The sequence below is a fragment of the Cornus florida genome, unplaced genomic scaffold (genome assembly GCF_030987335.1).
Source record: "Cornus florida cultivar Cherokee Brave unplaced genomic scaffold, ASM3098733v1 CherokeeBrave_3.0.0_Hap2_Chr09, whole genome shotgun sequence".
Lineage (NCBI taxonomy): Eukaryota > Viridiplantae > Streptophyta > Magnoliopsida > Cornales > Cornaceae > Cornus > Cornus florida.
Genome location: NW_026775579.1, coordinates 64,338,047 through 64,358,061, shown reverse-complemented (window position 1 = coordinate 64,358,061; position 20,015 = coordinate 64,338,047). Strand labels below are relative to the sequence as shown.

The 20,015-nt window shown below is 36.9% G+C and overlaps 1 protein-coding gene across 4 annotated transcripts in view; it reads left to right on the top strand.

Annotated features, from left to right (window-relative positions):
- Positions 1 to 20,015, top strand: part of LOC132274141 (isoamylase 3, chloroplastic) — a 65,817-nt gene that overhangs the window by 6,684 nt on the left and 39,118 nt on the right. For all 4 annotated transcript variants that reach the window (XM_059775319.1, XM_059775321.1, XM_059775318.1 and 1 more), the window contains 5 exons: positions 636 to 872; positions 1,257 to 1,361; positions 3,520 to 3,624; positions 17,420 to 17,554; positions 17,678 to 17,764. In XM_059775319.1, the coding sequence (XP_059631302.1) occupies positions 636 to 872; positions 1,257 to 1,361; positions 3,520 to 3,624; positions 17,420 to 17,554; positions 17,678 to 17,764 (669 nt within the window). The remainder of the gene's footprint in view (positions 1 to 635; positions 873 to 1,256; positions 1,362 to 3,519; positions 3,625 to 17,419; positions 17,555 to 17,677; positions 17,765 to 20,015) is intronic.

The window sequence follows — 20,015 nt, the reverse complement described above, 5'->3', positions numbered from 1 at the left end:
CAGGACACAATAAGAAACTCCTATATTTGATAATGCAATATCATCAAGCTCTGCATTGACATGATCCTTAAATAAGAGGTTGGATGAGGATGCTCCATACACAATCTCTTTAACCCCTCTTCTTATTGGTGTCTTCGACCTTTTCAACCAATAAAATCCTGGTTGAGTGATCTTGTGGATGTTTATGCTTTATTACTTAAAGAAAATTTACATTTTTAAGGAATATATTAATTGTAACTTTTACAGTGTTGTTATCTTCAAACTTTTTGGTTCAATCTGGGATATAGGCTGCCATGAATATTCTCTTGAATCAGTAGATAGTTATTGTTCGTTTAAAAATATTGCAACTGTGTTTTATGTTATAAGGTAATAAGTAATAAATGTTGACCTATGATTGTCCCACTAGAATGCTCTCTCTCTCTCTCTCTCTCTCTCTCTCTCTCTCTCTCTCTCTCTCTCTCGTATTTTATTTTATAATCTTTTAGGACATTACTGGAATAGTGGAATATATAATAAATTCATTTCCTTATTATTAATCTTAGATTCATCTAGATATTCACCAACAGTGGGAGAGAAGCTATTATTTCATTTATTTTCTCTGTTCTGTGCTACTGAAGGGACTTCTGTAAATGTAGGATCTGCCTAAGAACAATGTCCTATATGGTTACCGTATAGACGGTCCTCGAGGTTGGCATCAAGGGCATCGATTTGACAGTAGCATTGTCCTAGTAGATCCGTATGCAAAACTAATTGAAGGTCGCCGATTTTTTGGAGACGCCAGTAATAAGATGTCTAAATTTCTTGGAACTTATGATTTCAATAGCTTGCCATTTGATTGGGGAGACAATTACAAGCTTCCAAATATACCTGAGGTAAATTCTGTGCGTTGCTTAAATGGCTTTATATCAGTTTGTGCCGTATAAATGATGATTTATATTTCTTGACATGCATAGTCCTATAAAATTCTAAGTGCTCATTCCACACATGCGATCTCTCTCTCTCTCCTGCATTTTTAATTTCATTATTTGAATTAGTAGCTGAATGCGTTTCTGTATTTCTCTAATTTTGGTTTTGATGAACAATAGCAGGTATCTGATACTTTTCAGTTAGTTGTATCACCAGTTTATTGTGTTTCATGTCCAAGTTATTTCCATTTAGAAAACTTCTATCTAATTGATTTTTTTTTTTTTTTTTCATAATTGTCTAGTTGATTTTTTCCCCACTTGAATCTTATGGTATTGTTGTTGCCTTTGCAGAAGGATCTTGTTATATATGAAATGAATGTTCGTGCTTTTACAGCTGATGAATCTAGTGGGCTTGATCCAAATATCCGTGGTAGCTACCTTGGTGTAATTGAGAAGGTACAAGATTGTATCTTGAGCTGAATTATATTCTAAGTAATGATATACAAGCACTTCTATTTTTCTTTTACATGGAATGTTCCAGTAATTCAATTTTCTTTATCACATTTTATAGTTGATATTTCCATGGGTAGTGGATGCCTCAGGTAGATAATATGCTTATAAACAAGTAGTTTTCTACCCTAAACTTGTCTTGCTTTTAGTCAATATTGTCAAATCATCTCGGCGAGTGCCGAAGGAAACCTAGGCACCTAATTCTTTAAAGTTTTGGTTATGTTAGGTCAATAGAACTTAGGCTGGTAAATTGCGTAAATCAAAACTAGAGTCTGTAACTTTAGTTTTTATATCTAGATTAGTTAGAAGTTAAAAAGTTAGTTAGTGTCATGATCATTACCTCTGAGACATGGTTGAATATGAAATTTAAGCTTCATACAAGGGTAAAAACATAATCTTCTATACCACGGGTAAAAGGGTAATTTGACACTTGAATGCACTCACCAAAATTATGATTCATTCATTTATGCATTAGGGTTTTAAATATTTCATGATTTGATTTGTTTTGATTCAAAAAATCCTTTTGATATTGACGCAGCGGATTAATGATAACAATTAAAATAACTAAAAGAATAGCAACGGATTCTTTAAACACTCGAATCCACGAGAAGAGGTTGAGAGAAACTCTTGATTTTATGATGTTGATAAAAGTAATAAGTGACCCTAAACTATTACAATAACATGTATTTATAGGCCTAAGCAAATCCTAAACTAGTAAAATTAAAACAATGAGAACTTCCTAAAATTGACAATGAAAACTTTCTAAAACTGACCCTAAACTATTTAGGAAAGTAAAACAATTAAAACTTCCTAAAACAGACTCTTAGCTATTAGGTTATTAAAACAATATGAAAAACGAAACTAGCAAACACTCTGGAAAACACTGTTCACACTCTGTTATTCTCATATATATATATATATATATTTAAAGCTTTTCATATAGGTGATAGTTATTGTGACAAGATTCTTGTCATAGATTGGCTAGAAATCAACAGTATTGATTCTTATCCATTTCTACTTGGTTTTAGAGTTCATAATTTTTCTCTCCTTTCTTCTTAGAGTTGTATTTGTTCATACAGGTTTGATTATACAATTTTTACATCAAAAATTTGTTAACGTGATCTTTATGGTCATTGCTTTGGCTAGCAAATGTACTTTTGCCTGGCATCTAAGCAATTTTTTAAAAATATATCTAACTTTGATTTCTCCATTAAATACTATGCTATGAATGTGGCACTTCTTTATTTACTTATTTCAAAAAAATTATTAACATTAATCGCTTTTGTCTTTTTATTTATTTTTGATAAATAGCTTTTCTCAAATTTTCAAAAACTTTTGAATAATTCACTGACTCATGAGTTCTTAGATTTTTTTTTTCCTAGTTGAGTTCTTAGAATTTTTTGAGCTTAATATATCCTCTGGCCATTAAGCTGCCAATAAAAACAAATGAATAACCTTGCATATGGGTAAGTTCCGTAAGTTGGAAAGTTGATTAGGGGAATTATAATTTGCATAGTTTAGATTGACTAGTCTGTCTAATCTAAGTTGCATGTAATTGATCAGGGTAGCACAAACTACCTAAATTTCTTTTGGAACCACTGGTTTTGTCCGTTGTGTAATATTTCAAAATTCAACCACCAGGTTTTCTTATAGAACAACTACATTGATCTATTTTGCTTCACCTCCACATTCACACCATCCTTCTTCAATGATGGGTATAGTTTAGTAGTGTTTTAGCTTATGTGGAAGGACTACCTCCTCAATTTTTACTCATCAAAGTGTTATTGTGCTCCATCGCCAAAGAAAAAAAGGGTACAATTTGCAAGTTGATCACAAAGTTTCTTTTTTGATATTTACATTTTTACAAAGATCTGATCAAAGAATTCTTGCCCTCATAAACCCTAAATTGATAGAGAGTTTGGGACATAATATCAGGGTCCTGAGATTATGTTGAGGCATATCTATCCTATGTCATGGGCTAATGATGCTTTGCTTATGAAAAAATAAAAAGAAAAGGTTGTGAATATCTATATAATTCAATGGATATCAAACACTATCATCATTTTTACTTTTAATGATATTCTACATTTCTTTTCATGTGAAGATTCCGCATCTTCGAGAGCTTGGTATCAACGCAGTGGAGTTGTTGCCAATCTTTGAGTTTGATGAGATGGAGTTCCAGAGGCGTCAAAACCCTAGAGATCACATGGTAAAATAAACTCTCTACTCCACGTGCTTTATGACGTAACATGTTTATATATACTTTTTCTGGATCAAGAATATTGTAGCAATTTCCCATTTTTTCTTATCTTTTACTTCTCTCTCTTTTCTTTTTGGTTTATTGATTTGGAACGAAACCTCATAACTTGGGTGTCATTTAAGTTGTGGACTGCTTAGGTTAAGACAACAACGATTCTTTTTTTTTTTTTTTTTTTTTTTGAAAAAAAGATTTAAAGATATATATTGTGGGAAAATACGATTCTTTCCTTGTATAAGGAAATCGTGTATAGGCTGTTAATAGCCTAGGGATTTATTAGTCGTGTACAGGCTGTTAATAGCTAGGGATTTATTAGTTGTGTACAGGCTGTTAATAGCTAGAGATTTACAGGCTGCTGTTAATAGCTAGAGATTTATTAGGTATTGCAATCCCTGATTTCTAGGGATCAGTTTTTATTAGCTTCCTAGAAATAGCATTATTCTGATGTATATATAAGAGTGTATTCCCAATTTTTTAATCAATTGATTCGATTACCAATTTCAGTAATTTTGTCATGGTATCAGACCTCTAGGCTCGTTTTCTGGGTAATCGTATTCCCTTGGCCTTCTTTGCTAGTCCTTTTCTTCATGTTCTTGTTCTCTGTGAAAATCCAGTGTTATCAAAACTGTGGATTTCACCTCTCTCTAAACCATGTCAGCATCCACTGAAACAAGCGATACTTCAGAGATCCCTGCCACTGGAAGCAACAGCTCTGCCCCAACAGGAGAATTGCAGAATATCCAGGCGGCGTATAGGTTGAACGGGAAAAATTATTTGAAGTAGTCTCAAATGGTCGCACGTTCTTGAAGGGAAGAGGGAAACTGAGCCACTTGCTTGGTAATGGTCCAAAGAAGGAGGATCCTAAGTTTGATGCTTGGGATGAACAAGACTCTATGGTTATGTCCTGGTTATGGAACTCTATGTTACTAGAAATTAGCGACACTTGTATGTTTTTGTATGTTTTTGAGCATGGCCAAGGAGATATGGGAAGTAGTCAAGCAGACCTATTCCAAAGTACGTGATGCTGCACAGATCTATGAGATCAAGACCAAAATCTCCGCTACCAAATAGGGTAATCGGTCAGTCACCGAATATTCCAACCTCTTGAAGGGTCTATTGCAGGAGATGGATCATTATCAGTGCATTCAGATGAAGTGCAGTGAAGATGCAGCTATCCTTAAGAGGTTTGTTGAAAAGGACAGAATTTATGATTTTCTTGCAGGTTTAAACATCGAATTTGATGCTGTAAGAGTGCAAATACTTGGAAAAGAAGATCTGCCAACCTTAAATAAGGCAATTGCAATTGTTCTTGCTGAGGAAGGAAGAAAGGGTGTTATAATTGAAACTCACACAGTAGAGAGTTCGGCCTTAGGTGTCAAAAAACACGGCTATGAAGAATTATGGCTCTGAATAGCGTTTTGGAGAAGGCAATGGCAAACTGATATGTCAAGACCATTCAACAAGGATTCTCTGTGGTGTACATACTGCAAAAAATCCCGCCATACTAAGGAGAAGTGCTGGAAGCTCCATGGCAAGCCTCAAATTGTGAACAAAGCCTGGTCAGAAAAGAGTGGACAACCAAGAGGACAGAGACAGGCACATGTGGCAACCACACAATCAAACAGTGAAGACAATCTTTCAATCCCATCTGCTGAATTCAACAAAGAAGAGATAGAGAAATTAAGGAGCCTATTGGGAACGTTGGAGAAACTGTCTACAGCAGCTACTTGTTCTTTGGTGTTCTCAGGTATTTCCTCTCCTTCCCCCTCTTCTCATGTTTTTAGTGCTTCGAATATAGTCTCCTCAAGCGTCTGGGTCATTGACTCAGGAGCTACAGATCACATGACCCATTCCTCAAAAAAATTTATTTCATATACCCCTTGTCCTAGCAATAGGAAAATAATAAAAGCTGATGGTTCAGTGACAACCGTGGCTGGTCAAGGAGATGTTTTTTTGAATGACCACCTTACACTCAAGGATGTCCTCCATGTCCCAAAACTATGCACCAATCTTGTGTCAATCTAGAAACTCACTACGGATTCTAATTGCAGTGTGACGTTTTATCCTCTCCGTTGTATATTTCAGGAACAGGGCATGAAGAGGATGATTGAACATGCTAGGGAGAGGGATGGTCTATACTACCTTGAAGAATCAAATGGTCAAAATAGAGTTGAGAGTTTGTCACCATTATCATTTCTTTTTGAGTCATTCAAATCCAATAAAGATAAGATATGGCTTCAACACCTTCGTCTTGGTCACCCATCATTTAGTGTTCTCAAAATAATGTTTCCTTCATTGTTTAAAAGTTTATCTATTGAAAATTTTCATTGCGACGTATGTGAACTTGCAAAGCACAAATGCACTTCTTTTCAAATCAGCAATAAAAGAACTTTTGTTCCATTTACCTTGATTCATAGTGACATTTGGGGACCTTCCACTGTTACTAATGTTTCTGGGGCGAGGTGGTTTGTCTCATTTATTGATGATTGCACTCGTGTGTCTTGATTTTTCTGTTAAAAAATAAATCGGATGTGAGTTCTGTGTTTCCAATTTTTTTCAATATGGTCAAAACTCAGTTTGGTGTGGGGATAAAGAGATTCCGATCTGACAATGCTAAGGACTACTTTAATCAAATTCTCTCTCCGTATTTCCAAAAACAGGGCATAATACATGAATCCTCGTGTTAGCACACCTCAACAAAATGGGGTGGCCGAACGAAAGAACGGCCACCTTCTCGATATTACAAGAGCTTTCTTCTTCCAAAAAAATGTTCCAAAACAATACTGGGGGGAGGCTGTTTTAACCGCGCTCATCTCGTCAATCGGCTTCCTACAAGAGTCCTTGGTTTTAAAAGTCCAATGCAGGTCCTTACACTTCTTTCCCAATTTTAACGCATCTAATAATCTTGTTCCAAAGATATTTGGTTGTGTTGCCTTTGTTCATGTGCATTCTCAAAACAGGGGAAAACTTGATCCTCGAGCTTTTAAATGTGTCCTTGGCTATTCCTCCACCCAAAAGGGCTTCAAATGCTATCATCCTCCGACAAGGAGATTTTATGTGTCTGCTGATGTTACTTTTGTCGAACAAGATCAGTACTTTAATGGTCCTTATCTTTAGGGGGAGACATCCTTCATAGAAGATAAGGATAAGGATCTTTTTCTCCCTGAGTTTCCAGCCCTTATCTCTCATCAATCCGAGTCAAACATACTCCCAAACATTCAGTCCCAGCCAAACACACGGGCAGAAGCCGAGCCTCATACACCCAAATCACAAGGAGTGTTACATGGGAATCAAACTCGAGACTCTACTCGTCTATTGCAGATTTACTCGAGGAAAAGAGCACCAATCTCTCAACCAGTGCCAGTTCAATCACCCAAATCTGTTCCTGATAATGTCGAGGTAATTACTCAACCCAATGATAACACTAATGAAACCTCTGAACAAAATGATTATGATGTCCCTATTGCAATTAGAAAAGGAACTCGAACTTATACCAAACACCCTCTTTATCTATTCATGTCATATAAGAATCTTTCTCATAACCATAGGGCCTTTCTTATTAGCTTAAATACAGTCCCTATTCCCAAAACTTTATCCGATGCATTAGGAAATGAGAATTGGGAAAATGCTATGAAGGTTGTGATGGAAGCACTTGAGAAAAAAAAGACTTGGGACTTGGTGAGACTGCCTAGAGGTAAGAAGTCGGTTGGGTGTAAATGGGTGTTCACAACCAAATACAACTCAGATGGCTCTTTGGAAAGGTATAAGGCAAGATTAGTTGCCAAAGGGTATACACAAACCTACGACATAGATTATCTTGAGACTTTTGCTCCAGTTGCTAAGATGAATACTGTGAGAATTCTGTTATCAGTGGCTGCAAATTTTGGCTGGAGATTACAGCAATTTGATGTCAAGAATGCCTTCTTACATGGCGATCTTGAGGAGGAGATCTATATGGAGATTCCACCTGGGTTTGGCTCAAATGAAAAGGAAGGAATGGTATGCAAGCTTAAAAAAGCTTTGTATGGATTGAAACAATCCCCAAGAGCTTGGTTTGGGAGATTTACCAAAGTGATGGTGAGTATGGGATATAAGCAAAGTCAAGGTGATCATACATTGTTTGTAAAACACCCAGCATCAGGGGGAGTGACAATATTATTGGTCTATGTGGATGACATCATAGTAACAGGAGATGACTTGGAAGGAATGGAGAGCTTGAAGAAACAGTTAGTGAAGGAATTCGAGATCAAAGAGCTAGGAAAACTGAAGTACTTTCTTGGTTTTGAAGTAGCCCACGGGATTTTTATATCACAGCAAAAATATGTGTTAGACTTGTTGGTTGATACAGGCAATCTGGGATGTAAGCCAGTTGAGACACCTATGGAGTCAAACCACAAACTTTGTGATGCTCCAGAAGACATGGCCGTGGATAAAGGCTCTTTTCAGAGACTTGTGGGGAAGTTAATTTATTTGTCACATACCAGGCCGGATATAGCTTATGCTGTGTGTTGTGAGTCAATTCATGCACAATCCCCAAGAATCACATCTCAAAGCTGTGTATAGAATTCTGCAGTACTTGAAGAGTACGCCAGGAAGAGGAATTCTGTTTAAGAAAGGGGAAGGACTGACTCTTGAAGCCTACACAGATGCGGATTATGCAGGATCCATGATTGACAGAAGATCAATCTCGCGCTATTGCACCTTCTTAGGTGGTAACCTCATTACTTGGAGAAGCAAAAAACAGAATGTGGTTGCAAGGTCCAGTGCAGAAGTTGAATTTAGAGCGATGGCACTCGGGATATGTGAACTGCTATGGCTAAGGATAATCTTGGAAGATTTGAGAGTTAGATGGGAAGGTCCAATGAAGCTTTACTATGATAATAAATCAGCCATCAATATTGCACACAATCCTGTGCAACATGACCGCACAAAACACATTGAATTAAACAGGCATTTTAGTAAAGAGAAGTTGGATAGTGGCCTCATTTGTACTCCTTTTGTTCGTACTGGAGAACAGCTAGCAGGCGTGCTTACCAAAGGATTGCTTGGTACCGTTTTTCAGAGAATAACCAGCAAGCTTGGAATGGATGACATCCATTCACCAACTTGAGGGGGAAGTGTGGGAAAATACGATTCTTTCCTTGTATAAGGAAATCGTGTACAGGTTGTTAATAGTTAGGGATTTATTAGTTGTGTACAGGCTGTTAATAGCTAGGGATTTATTAGTTGTGTACAGGCTGTTAATAGCTAGAGATTTATTAGTTATTGCAATCCCTGATTTCTAGGGATCTGTTTTTATTAGCTTCCTAGAATAGCATTATTGTGATGTATATATAAGAGTGTATTCCCAATTCTTTAATCAATTGATTCGATTACCAATTTCAGTAATTTTATCATACATATATATATGTAAATGCATAGTTTTTCTCTTTTTCAATCTTTATAGAACCACAACATAGGATGTTATTGAAATATTCCACAATGCTGCATTTTAAGAGATTACGGTAGGCCTTATAAACAAAAAGAGATTATGGTAGGCTGATGGTTGAAATAAATGGGAATACATAAACTTATCAATTAATGCATGCATCTGTGCTGTCCTTGAGAGTGTATGTGTGCCTATTTGAATGGTAAGCTGATAAAATTAGGTACTCTAATGGCTGCCGTGTCATCAAGGAAACCTGTTATTCAAGTATCACGTGGTCCTGTTCTCTTTAAGCGAGGCCAAGATGTTACACTTGGATGTCAGCCATGTAGTTAAGTGCTTATAGAATCTCAGAGGGACTATGGTGAAACTGCAAGGCAGGCCACACTATACTATACTTGCTCACCAAGTTGTGGGAGCTCTCAGAATCCTGCTTCTAACCCGGGCAGTGCACGAGATGTAATGCCTATTGAGATAGGTTGTCCATTGAAAAGCCGGATTGCAGGTCAGAGAATGTGTTTAGTCAAACTTATGGCTCATGGCTTTCTTTTTCAATTCCAAAGCCCGCTTGAACATCATCATCATTGCCCTTGCCTTAATCCCAAATTAGTGGGGTCGACCACATGAATTCTCTCTCTCCAATTTCCGATAGATGTGTCCAAACCATCTCAATCTACTCTCTCTAATTTTCTCAAAAATGGGTGCTACGCCTAATTTTTCTCTCACGCTTGAACATATTCGCCCTAAATCCCTTAGAAAGAGTTCAAAATTCACTATGTAAGAAAGAGTTTACAACTAAGTCACCTTATTGGCCTTAAATCCCTCGGGTGTTATAAGAGAGTAGTCATAAGAATATAAAAATTCCAGTACTTCACAATTGTAGATTTAATTCATGGCTCATGCCTTAGTCAGAATTTTCCTCGTGCAAATGCATTAACATCATTAATTAGTCACATGAGTTTTGTCAAAGTACAGATGGAAAGAAATGGTGTTTTGGAAGTAAAAGCGGCGCATGAAGTCCACAAAATGTTATGAGTGTTAAAAGGTTAGCTAATATTGGATCAATTAGAAAATCAGATCAACGGGAAATCCAGATAGGTTTGTTGAGAGAATCTCTCCATCTCTCTCTTATTGTTGTAACAACAAACAGATATGTTTGTTTGAGAGAATTTATCCATCTTTCTCTTATTGTTGTAACTATAAATACACAATAGGACACCATCATTTCAATGTCGTGAAAATTTCTCAAAATTATTATCTTCATTTCTCATTTATTCTCAGTTTGTCACTTGGTATCAGAGCCTGAAATACCTGGGTTTTTTTAATCTCACAATTCATCTTTGCTTTCTACCACAATCTGATCTCATGGCCTCCGATTCAACCAATGCTTCACCTTTATCACTTCCCTATCTTTCATCATCTATTCTAGGAATCCCAAACTTGGCACAAGTATCTATGATCAAATTATTTGTTGTGGAAGAGTCAACTCCTCTCCATTCTTTATGGGACTGAGATGTTAAGTATGGTTGATGGCACAATCACAGCTCCACCAACCACTATCTCAGAAAATTTTGTAGTGGCTCTATTGAAATATATTATATATATGTAAAATCTGTGTGTTCTACTTATTTTATTTATCTCTTCGCTTCCGTTTTATGCTTTCCAACAGGCTCCAAATCAAAATATCTTGAATGGAAGAAGAAAGATCAAATTCTTCTTAGCTGGCTACATGCTACATTAACTCCTCAAGTACTCGCACAGGTTGTGGGTTACAGGATTTCTTATGATACATGGGCAGCCTTTGGTCGTGCCTACATGTCCAGACAAATGCTAGGTATTATCATATCAAGCATGAACTTTCTAATATTCGGAAAGGATCTTCTTTAATCATTGAATATATGGATCGTATCAGAATGCTCTCATATGAGCTCTCTCTTATTCAGCAACCCATAACCAATTGGGATTTGATTGGTTGTGTCCTTGACGGACTCAATCTTGACTACGTTGTTATAGTTAATTATGTTCAGACTATGTCTATTTTTCCTTTATTTGAAGAACTTTACAACATGCTTCTTTATTGTGAACAATTGGAAATCTATTATAAACCAAATCCAGACCGTGAAACTATTGCTCTCCTCGTGTTTGGAAAACCGTGATCATGAAAATTCTTCCAATCGAGGAAGAGGGCGTAACAATCAGCATGATACTTATAACAATCAGCATCACTCTTCTCATAATCATGGCACTCATAGAGGCACTTATTGTGGTCGTGGTTGTGGCAATGGATCTTTAACCTACTCGCAAAACTCCAACACAAATTCGTCTCGTATCTACCAGATTTGCAGCAAGGTAGGTCATGGTGTGCTTGCAGGCCGTCAACACTACAACTAAGCACAACAACCTGATGGTCTTCGGTAACATTCTCTGCCATGAGTTTCTCCTCTCCATCAGATTCCACATGGTTTCCAAATTCTGGTGCTACCAATCAAATGACTCCTGATGACTCACACATGGTGAACTGATAAGCATATACTGGTTCAGATCTAGTTGTGGTCGCAAATGTTAATACCTTACCTATACATTCCATTGGTAATTTGCATATTTCTACTACTCCTAATATTAAGTTAAAAGATACTTTACATGTGCCACATTTAACAACAAACTTTTTGTTTCTCGTTTTGTACATGATAATAATTATATCCTCTTTTTTTCTCGTGACGGAATCTCTATAAAGGACTGACAGACTGGGAGAGTACTTCACCAAGGCAAGAGAAAAGGCTCCCTATTTCCTCTACAAGTACAACCCCATTATCCTTCTCCTTCTTCAAATGTCATTGCAGCCATGGTTCGAAAAAACACTTCTCTTAATAATTGGCATAAGCGTTTGGACCACCCTGGACCACATGGTCTTGATTATTTAGTTAGAAATAAATACCTGTCTTTTGTTGGAAACAATAATATTTCTAGTTGCTTAAGTTGTTCCATTAATAAAAGTTGTCGCTTGTTGTTTTTAAGGTCCACCACAAAATCTCCTGCCCTTTACATCTTATTCACTCAGATTTGTGGGGTCCTGCTCCTGAATTATCTCATGGTGGTTTTCAGCATTATCTAATTTTTGTAGATGATTTTTCTGGATATACATGGATATATCCATTAGTTTAAAAATCTGGAACTTTTGACTACTTTCACAAATTTACGCTTGCTGTTGAAAATCAATTTGGGAACGCCAAGGCAAAACGCAAGCATCGTCATATTGTTGAACATGGTCTTGCTCTTTGTCATCATGCATTCCTACCACGAAAATTTTGGATGGATGCTTTTCCAACTTCAGTTTACCTCATAAACAAATTACCTTCTCCTGGGTTACAGTACAAGTCACCATATAAGATGCTCTTCAATCGACCTGCAGATTATGCTACACTTCGCACATTTGGGTGTTAATGTTTTCCCTTCCTAGGCGATACAAGGAAAGACAAACTTTCTTCAAAATCGGTGCTATGTGTTTTCTTGGGCTATGGAACCCAACAAAAAGGATTTCGGTGCCTTAACCCACAAATTGGTAAAGTATATATCTCTCGCCATGTTCGGTTCAATGAAGATGTGTTCCCATTTGCTCAACTACTTACAACTGGTCTTCTTAAACCATCCATATTGCTTGAAGATTGGGTTGCACCAATTGAACCTACATTACCTACATCTCGTGGTCTGCTCCTACCTCCATCGTTGTTACCTACACCACCAACTGTTACCACAGTCCCACCATTCCTATATTGCCACCAACACCTCCAATTGCTTATAGTCCCACCAATTCCAATTCCCATTCCCATAGTGCCACCAAAACCTGTCATCACTTATCAAAGGCAACACACTGTACCCTCATAACCTAGTGCTACAAACCTTTTGACTCATTGCCATGTCCTAACTCAACCCAACCACCATTAGAACCAACATTAGAACCAGATCAGTACAACCGCCATTAGAACCAGAATAGTACATCCCATGGTGACTCAACTTCGTGATGGTACTCTTTATTGAAGATTTAATGGAGGAATCAATGGAGGAAAATCTTTCAGTAATTGATGTTGTTACTATTATTGAAGATTTGGTGTTACTAGAGGAATCAATGGAGAAAAATCCTCTTTGTTTCCTAATTTTCTTTCCATTTTGATAATTTATCTCCTATATAAAAGAGCCTCCACCATTGTAGTGTGTATGAATTGAAATAGTATTATAAAAGTGATGTAGCCCTTTGGGCTCTTTGTGCCGTGGATGTAGGCCCTAGTGGCTGAACCACGTAATTTCTGTGTGTTCTAGTTGTCTTATTTATCTCTTCACTTTTGTTTTATGCTTTACAACATGGTATCAGAGCATAATTTCTCTTTTTAGGTTAGGACCCCTATTTTGAGGTATTCCCTTAGCTTCTGAAATGTTGCTAAGGGTTTCTTGGTATTATTTATGACTTGTTTAGGCTGTCGATTTGTTCGTCAGTAATGTTCTTCGTCTTTTCCGTGTCTCCGACAGTTTTTATCGACTTGTTTGGGCCGCCGGTGTGTTCGGTAGCATTGTCTTCGCCTTTGCCGTGTCTCGAGCAGTTTTTTGTTGACTTGTTTAGGCTGCCGGTGTGTTCGGTAGCATTGTCTTGGTCTTTTCCGTGTCTTCGGTAGTTTTTATCAACTTGTTTGGGCTGCCAGTGTGTTCGGTAGCATTGTCCTCGTCTTTGCTGTGTCTCTTACAGTTCTTTGTTGACTTGTTTGGGATGCGGTGTGTTCGGTAGTTTTGTTCTTCGTCTTCTTTATTCTTTTTTCTCTCTTCATCATTCATATTTGTTGTTACTTGTCATCTCAATGGCAAGTTGGGCATTCATGCTCCAACTTGAGGGTGAGTATTAAAGATCTAATGGAGGAATAGAAAATCTTTTAGTAATTGATGTTTCCTATTATTGAAGATTTGGTGTTACTGAAGGAATCAGTGGAGAAAAATCCTCCTTGTTTCTTATCTTCTAATTCTTTCCATTCTCATAATTTCTTCTCCTATATAAAGGAGCCTCCACCATTGTATTGTGTATGAATTGAGAGAGTATTATAAAAGTGATGTAGCCCTTTGGGCTCTTTGTGTCGTGGATGTAGGCTCTAGTGGCTGAACCACGTAACCACGTTCCAGCTTCTCAAGCCCAGAATGTCGTCGGATGCAAATGGGTTTATAAGATCAGACGACATGCTGATGGCTCTATAGAACGACACAAGGCCAGACTTGTTGCAAAAGGTTACCATCAACAATATGGGCTGGATTTTGACAAAACAATTAGCCCGGTTGTTAAACCCCTTACTATTTGACTTGACCTCTCTCTTCCCATAAATCGATGCTGGCCTATTCGTCAACTTGACGTTAAAAATACCTTACTACATGGCATTCTTCATTAAACTGTTTATATGAAGCAACCACTAGGTTTTAAAGACAAGGATTTTCCTCATCATGTTTGTCGTTTTCATAAATCCGTTTATGGGTTGCGACAAGCACCAAGAAAATGGTTTGATGGCTTTAGTGCTGCACTATTTGAACTCGAATTTGTTCAAAGCAAAACTGATGCGTCTATGTTTCTCCACTATGCCGACCATGATATCACTATTCTCCTTGTCTACGCGGACGATATCCTCATCACTGGTTCTAGCAATGCTTTCATCTCAACAGTCCTCAGTCACCAAACTGCACGAGAACTTTGAGATTAAAGACCTTGGGTCATTACACTACTTCCTGGGGATTGAAGTTTACCGTGATTCTCGTGGCATCCAAATGAGTCGAACAAAATATGCTCTCAGCCTTCTAAAGAAAGCTAATTTCCTTCTAGCTAAACCATGCTTATCACCCATTATTGTATGTTCTAAAGTATCCTTATATGATGCTGGTGACCTTGTTAATGCCACATCCTATCATACTCTCGTTGGTGCACTGCAATACCTCACCATCACACGCCCAAATCTTACATATGGTGTGAATCAGGTTTGCCAATTCATGCATCAGCCACGTGAGACTCACTTAGTTGCAGTTAAAAGGATTCTTTGCTACATCAAGAACACTCCTCATTTTGGCATGCATCTTGTTAAATCTCGCGATGAACATCTGAGGGGATTTTCTGATGCTGATTGGGCTGGTTCTCTAGATGATCGACATTCTACCACTGGCTTGTGTAACCTCATCACCTGCGCCACTAAGAAGCAAACCACTGTATCTAGATCAAGTGCTGAATCAGAATATAGGGCATTAGCACACACAACAGCTGATATCCAGTGGTTTACATATCTTCTTCGAGAGTTAAAAATCCCATTACACCATCCTCCAATCCTTCACACTGACAATATCAGTGCTACATACTTAGCCTCCAACCCAGTTCTTCATGCCAGAACCAAACATATTGAGATTGACTATCATTTCTTAAGGGAACGTGTTTGTTGAGAGTCTCTCCATCTCTCTTATTGTTGTAACTATAAATACACAATTGGACACCATCATCTGGTGAAAATTTCCCAAATTATTATCTTCTTTTCTCATCTATTCTCAGTTTTTCACTACGAGTAATTGCAAGTACAATACACCAAATATATTAGACATGGCTTAAGCTAGTCCAAGTTGTGGGCAAGGTAAACTTTGTGTGACGCAACGTATAAAATATCAGACAACGAACAGCTTATTTAGTACTGTGGGATAAAGATGAATCCTTGTAATAACATTATTAACCAAAGTTGTCAATATGAGTATTTTCTTTTATCCGGCTCGCGTCATTCAAGGTGGTGTGGGCCCAGCTACCATTCACACTCAAAGCCTTAGTGATTTTGAGACTGCTCAACTTGGAAGCTTCAGAGTGTTAATAGCACGAATTAGCATATAAAAATCTGGAATAAGGATATTTTCAGCAACATATTTCATGACGGGAAAAATGTTGAAGATGTTGATCTGGAACAGCAATACAGGGTCATGAATCACTGTTTGCTGGGTCGGTTTAGATTCAAAATGCTTTGGAAAACAGTTGATAGATGAGAGCAACTTCACATCTTCCTTATAGGGAGGGAGGGCATTCTTCTCTTTGGTCCTCACCTTCCTGATCATTTGTTTCTGTGAACTATCACACTAGTGCACAAAATAGCATCTTACCCTTTCAATCCGTTCTTGTTGTAAATAATAAAATATAAGTGGAGAGAAATGAAACAAGAACACAAAGATATTACGTGGTTCAGCCACTAGCCTACATCCACGGCACAAAGAGCCCAAAGGGCTACGTCACTTTTATAATATTCTCTCTTAGTTTTTGCAAACAATGATCACCTCTATTTATTGGTGAAAGAATACAAACATGTGATACATATGATCACTCCTATGATTCACTCATATCGATATTCTTGGAGTGATTTAAGGGCTTTAATCACTCCTATAATGATATTCTCCAACATAACATCTTCCGACGGCTCTCACTGTTGTTTTTCTATTGTTTGACAGGGTTAAAATTATTGTATCTAGTTATTATTTTTGTTACTTTTCATGATTAAGCAAAAAACAAAAAAACAAAAATATTTTTTTATTAAATTCTTTTGTTGTATAATGTATGCAAGAAATATATATATATATATTTATATTTTCCTTCTTAAGCTTGGGTTCACTTTGTCTTGAATAGACCCATCTCAACAATAATAGCTAATTTGGTTTGGAAACTCTTATTTTACTTCTCATGCATTTCTTTAGTTTGAGTTGTTTCTCTGGAGAAGATGAGATGCTTAAAGTGGAAGTGTTGATGGCATAACAAGTGTAAGTAAGGAATAGTTTGAACTCCAAGAGCAATCTGATCAAGATTTTCCCCAACTCTGCCCCTTGCCCTAATCAAGAAGTAAACACCACACTATCAAATATCAAGCTAAAGTGCCAACATGTTTTGCCTTGTTAGTACAGAATTATTTCTTATTGAGTCAAGTTCCTATGTTTGAGAAATTCAACATATTCTAATCTAATCTGCTTGGGATTTGCCACCTTTTCCAGTCAGCTCCTCGTAATGCAAAAATATTTCCACATCTAGTTAGAAAATATTTTAGATTAAAAAGTTCTTAATTGACTGCATCACCAAATCATGTTTTGCATCAAAGGTTCCTTGACCAAATTTTGGCCCCCTTCATGTTTCCTTTGCACTTGTCTTAACATACTGAATTTGGATGGTACTTTTACTTTTGACAGTAGCACACTAGCACTATCTCATGCCTTAATTCTCTATATAGTTTGGGGCCTTATTTGGTAAATCAATGTCTTATATATAATAATGCTTTGTACTCCTAATCCACCAAGATAAATACGTGGGGCTATTCAACAATAAATTTCTTTGCTCCTATGAGTCGCTATGCTAGTGCTGGTGGAGGACCTCTTAATGCTTCTCGGGAGTTCAAAGAAATGGTTAGAGCCTTGCATAGTGCTGGAATAGAGGTATGCTATTTACTCCTCACAATTACAGCTAAAGTGCTTATCTAATTGTTCATTCTGTGTTCTTTTTGCCATAAGTTTGAAATGCTTATTATGTGTATGTGGTGATGCTTCTACATTTTACAGGTTATTTTGGATGTTGTCTATAACCATACTAATGAGGCTGATGATGACAACCCTTATACCACTTCATTTCGTGGCATAGATAACAAGGTGATGCCTCACTTCTATGTAAAGTTTACAAGCTGCACACGAGAATGTTTTTTTTTTTGAACATTTGGGGAGTAAGAAAAAGTAAGATTCTTAAACTTCAAGTCTTGATTTCGAGTTACTGTCACCTAGAGGTAGATAATTAGTCGTTTGTAGAAATTGTAGAAACCCTTACGAAGGTAGACTATATATAATATTAGGAAGGTCATGGACATATGATATGCAAATTAAATGAGAATGCATGTTCCTCTTTTTGTTTAGCACTTGTTTGAGAAAGTTTGTGGGTAATGTGGTATGGGTGAAGGGTGATATTATAGGTGCACTGTGATTTAATTATATCTTTACCCACCTTATATAAAGATTCGTAATTTCCCTTTTTAACCCAATAACCATCAAAAGAAAAGCTCCCCAACTTTGATAAACAGGCCATGTGCATGAGCTCTAAAACTCAATTATTATTATTTAGAGAAATTGGAAGAGGAACTTTAATTTTTTAATTTTTCTGTGTGACTCTTTAATGGTTTGCATCTCTTGGGGTTGGAGTTGAACAATATAACCTGTATGGGTCTATTCTGAATAGTTACCTGTAATATATAACAGGTATCTTAATCAAATACATGTAATTTGCAGTGCTTGCGCCCTTCTTGAAGGTGGCCCTTTTTTTTTTTTTTTTTTTCTTTCTAAATATATCATAGATTCATAATGATTTATAAATGTAGAAACTGAAGGAGAGAGAGACTGATGGAGGCTGCAATATACGTACTCTCATTCCATTACCCTAAAATGAAATATATACAAACATAAGAAAGCCTAATTACATAATGGCCACAAACTATAATTACAGTTTTGTCCAACATAAATATATATATATATATACACACACACATAAATATTCCAACACTCTCCCTCAAGCTGGAGAATATATATTATATAATCTTAGCTTGGAACATATAGTCCTTAACCGATTATACGCTTTTGTAAACATATCAGCTAGTTGATTTTTAGACTTCACAAATGGAGTAGAGATGTTCCCACTTAATATTTTTTCTTGAATGAAGTGACAATCAACTTCAATATGCTTGGTACTCTCATGGAACACAGGATTGGATGCAATGTGAATAGCCGCTTGGTTATCACAGAACAATGAAATAGGAGCTTTGACTGTCAACCCAAGTTCCTTTAGAAAATGTTTTACTCATGTCAACTCACTAGTGGTATGGGTCATTGCCCTGTACTCAGCTTCAGCACTAGACCGCTACCACTGTTTGCTTTTTACTTTTCCATGTAACAAGGTTTCCTCCTACAAATGTGCAGTAACCAGTAGTAGATCTCCTATCTGAAGGAAAGCCAGCCCAATCAGCATTTGTAAAACCTTCTACCCTTAGATGACCATTTGATTTATATAGCAACCCAGAACTTGGAGATTGCTTTAGATATCGGATAATCCGAAGAAGAACATTCCAATGTGGTACTCTAGGAGCTCCTATGAACTAACTTACGACACTAACTACTTATGAAATGTCAGGTCGGGTGATAGTGAGATAAATTAATATCCCAACTAGATTTCGATAACTGCCAGGGTCGTCAAATAGATCGCCTACATCTGACAAAAAATTTATATTTGGATCGAGCATTAGCAGGACGACTGCCTGACATACCTATTTCTTCTAATAAGTCCAGCACATATTTCCTTTGAGATAAACTTATACCTTTCATGGATCTAGCAACTTCAATACCCAAGAAATATCTAAGTTTACCCAAGTCTTTAGTGTAAAACCGATTTTGCATAAACAATTTCAACTTAGAAATGCTTTCAATCATCACCTGTGATCACAATATCATCTATATACACCACAAGAAAAATGAAACCAACTTTAGTGTGCTGGTGAAATACCGAATGATCTGTCTAACATTTATTAAGACCAAATGCTAATGCCGCCTCGGAGAATTTTCCAAACCAAACCCTTGGAGATTGTTTCAATCCCTACCGGGCATTCCTAAGGCAACAAATAGTATGGTGATGCTCCCCCTGAGCAATAAACGCAGGTGGTGCTCCATGTAAACTTCCTCAGTTAAGTCACTATGTAAGAAGGCATTTTTCAATAAGGACTCGGATAGAAGAAATCTTCGCAACAGGAGTAAATGTCTCATCATAATTGTTGGAAATTGTGTCTTAAATTCCTATTCTAATTAGGATTCTATTTTAGAGTTGTATTCTGTTAGGTAATTTCTTATTTGGCGAGTCTTGGCCTCT